This window comes from Gymnoscopelus microlampas (genome assembly GCF_963454915.1).
Source record: "Gymnoscopelus microlampas genome assembly, chromosome: 2".
In the NCBI taxonomy this organism is placed as follows: Eukaryota; Metazoa; Chordata; class Actinopteri; order Myctophiformes; family Myctophidae; genus Gymnoscopelus; species Gymnoscopelus microlampas.
Genome location: NC_139939.1, coordinates 36,046,783 through 36,049,282, shown reverse-complemented (window position 1 = coordinate 36,049,282; position 2,500 = coordinate 36,046,783). Strand labels below are relative to the sequence as shown.

The window sequence follows — 2,500 nt, the reverse complement described above, 5'->3', positions numbered from 1 at the left end:
GTTGCCTATGATATCTTCCAGCCAGGTCGATCAGTCTTCTGGTACTGCATCCGCTCCATTTACCAATCTGATCCCATCTGTACATAGGCCTGTACAGCCTAGCTGTGGCCCCTATGGATTAAACGTCTAGTGTGTGACGAGGTGTGTAATGCTAAAATTACATGATAATGAAACATTCAGGCCTGTTGTACAAGCAAGATGAATATGTCTTTGAAAATGATTTCCTCTTGGGAAAAGATGTCTGGCCCACAAAATAGGTGGCAGATACAAACACAATACAATATAGATAAGAAATACAAGTAAAATGTGCATAGAAAATACATTAAAAGGTAAAAATTAGTAGACACGTGATCTAAAAGCTCCCATCACAAATTTTGCACTTTAGTAATTGAGCACGCACCCTCATCCAGTGTAATTTAGAGCAAGTGCAACCTTAATGCCCTGTTTACCAACATGACATCATCCAGTAGTAAGGAATACAAAGGTCAGATGACAATATTCCTCTCATCCTAGATCAGGTTAAGGGGGTGGGCCAGATAACAATACTTCCAGAATAGGCCTGTGTGGCCGGATTCGATGGGAATGCACCTTAACACTCCGGATTTGACTGTGAAATAGATTTTTTTTCTGAACAGTGAGTAGATCTAAGTAATCTAATATTTTGTTCAGTTTTCTTAAGAACAAAAATGTCTTCTCCCACATGCATTCACAAGCCTGGTTTAAGCTGGTACAAATTAGCCTCCGAAAGACCATTTCCTACCAGAGAAATCTGCTGATCCTGATGCTAATATCATTACAGCAGCAGACCCCTCCAGCTGTGTACCACCACTCCAATGTTCCCTGGACCAAGCAGTATCCCCTAGTCATGCTGTTGTTATCAGCCCAGAGTATATTGGATAGTGCTTTACATTAACACGCTAGTGTGTCTAACAAACCGGCTCGCGCTCCTATAATTGGATTACAAGAGTGGCGCATTCCCATTGGTGAGATTTAGGAAGGGGACCAGGCACAGGGCCCGCTCCCTCTAGCACCGGAGAGTGCTCTGATTCGCTGCCGCTCCCCTCCCCTTCCCCTAACAACCTGCACATGCCAGATGCTTGATTGGTGGGCTGGTGGCGCTGGGCGCGGCTGCTTATTGGTCCATGACAGTGTAATGAGAGGGCGTGCCAAGTGTGTACTGTCAGGGTTTTTTAAAGTGTCGTCTCTGATCTAGAGGTGATTAATGAGGCTATCTGTTTATTCAGCGGGCTGAAGTACAAACGCATGGAGGTAGTGGGCTTAATAAAGCTTGATTTAAAACAGCTTATCTTGCTTCTTGCCAACAGTTGATGTTGCTGGGAAGGAGAGTGGTACAGTAGAGAGAGTTGGCACTGGACCGTTTGTCATGGTGCTCATTTAGCCTGTCACTTCAAATAGTTTACAAAAGACACAATTGGGATAACTAAAGAGATCTAGCATGTCGAGTCTGGGGTCGGGAGGGGGGGGGGGGGTCTGCTTTAGTCTGAATGTGTAAAAAGGCTTCTGTAAGAGTGTTGTTGTTTTAATTTACTGGGCAGAGGGCATTGTGGATGTGAATTCCCATGGTGGTAAAACAAACAACCCGGCCAGCTGCATTACAGCATCGCTCAACATTAGCATTTCAGAGCTGCTTTCCTTTTGTGTGTGTGTGTGTGTGTGTGTGTGTGTGTGTGTGTGTGTGTGTGTGTGTGTGTGTGTGTGTGTGTGTGTGTGTGTGTGTGTGTGTGTGTGTGTGTGTGTGTGTGTGTGTGTGTGTGTGTGTGTGTGAGGGCGCAAGAGACAAAAAGAGACAGCCAGAGATCAAGTGAAAGTGGGCAAGACAGAAAAAAGAGGGAGAAAGACAGATAGAGAGAACCTATTGACCTTCCACTGTGTGACCTCTGACCACCGATTTCCACAGTAAATCTTCTTCTTATGGCCCTTTTTATGTGTTCCTTAACCAAGTGCCTTTAACCCCGCATTAAAATCCTGAAGTGTTACTTTATCTATTAACTCTGAGAGTGTACGTATACGCATGTAACCAAATGGACGCCAGAATGGGTCCATTTGGTTACATTCGTAACGCGCTCAGAGTTAAATTAACAGTATGCGGAGGCCTGACTAGTAGCTTATGTGTTGTCTCTGTCCCAAGCTGCTGGAAAGCTGGCAGCTGCTCGGCTGCTGTGAAGGAGAGTCCTCCTCCATCACGGTGGTGACACCTTAACTGTCCTCCACGTGCACACTGAGTGAGGCCCCCTGCCAGCACACACACATGCAAGGGAGGCATACACACTTGTATGAACACTCACAAACACAAACGCCCAGGCGGGCACATGCATACACACAGTCTTTTTTTTTGCTATAAAAGGACACACACAGTGACACCAAAGGCACGCAATCTGTCTCTTTTCCTTGCACAGGTGCAAATGTGATGGATACATGCATTCATATCAGCATGCATGCACATACACCCACCCACGCGCGCACACACTATACGCAGTCT

At 45.7% G+C, this 2,500-nt stretch overlaps 1 protein-coding gene across 1 annotated transcript in view; it reads right to left on the bottom strand.

Moving 5' to 3' along the window:
• Positions 1–2,500, bottom strand: part of LOC311055136 (solute carrier family 2, facilitated glucose transporter member 9-like) — a gene marked incomplete at both ends in the record, with an annotated part of 48,994 nt that overhangs the window by 38,434 nt on the left and 8,060 nt on the right. Inside the window, one exon of the mRNA XM_084071238.1 lies at positions 2,120–2,253. Within this exon, the coding sequence (XP_083927364.1) occupies positions 2,120–2,253 (134 nt within the window). The remainder of the gene's footprint in view (positions 1–2,119; positions 2,254–2,500) is intronic.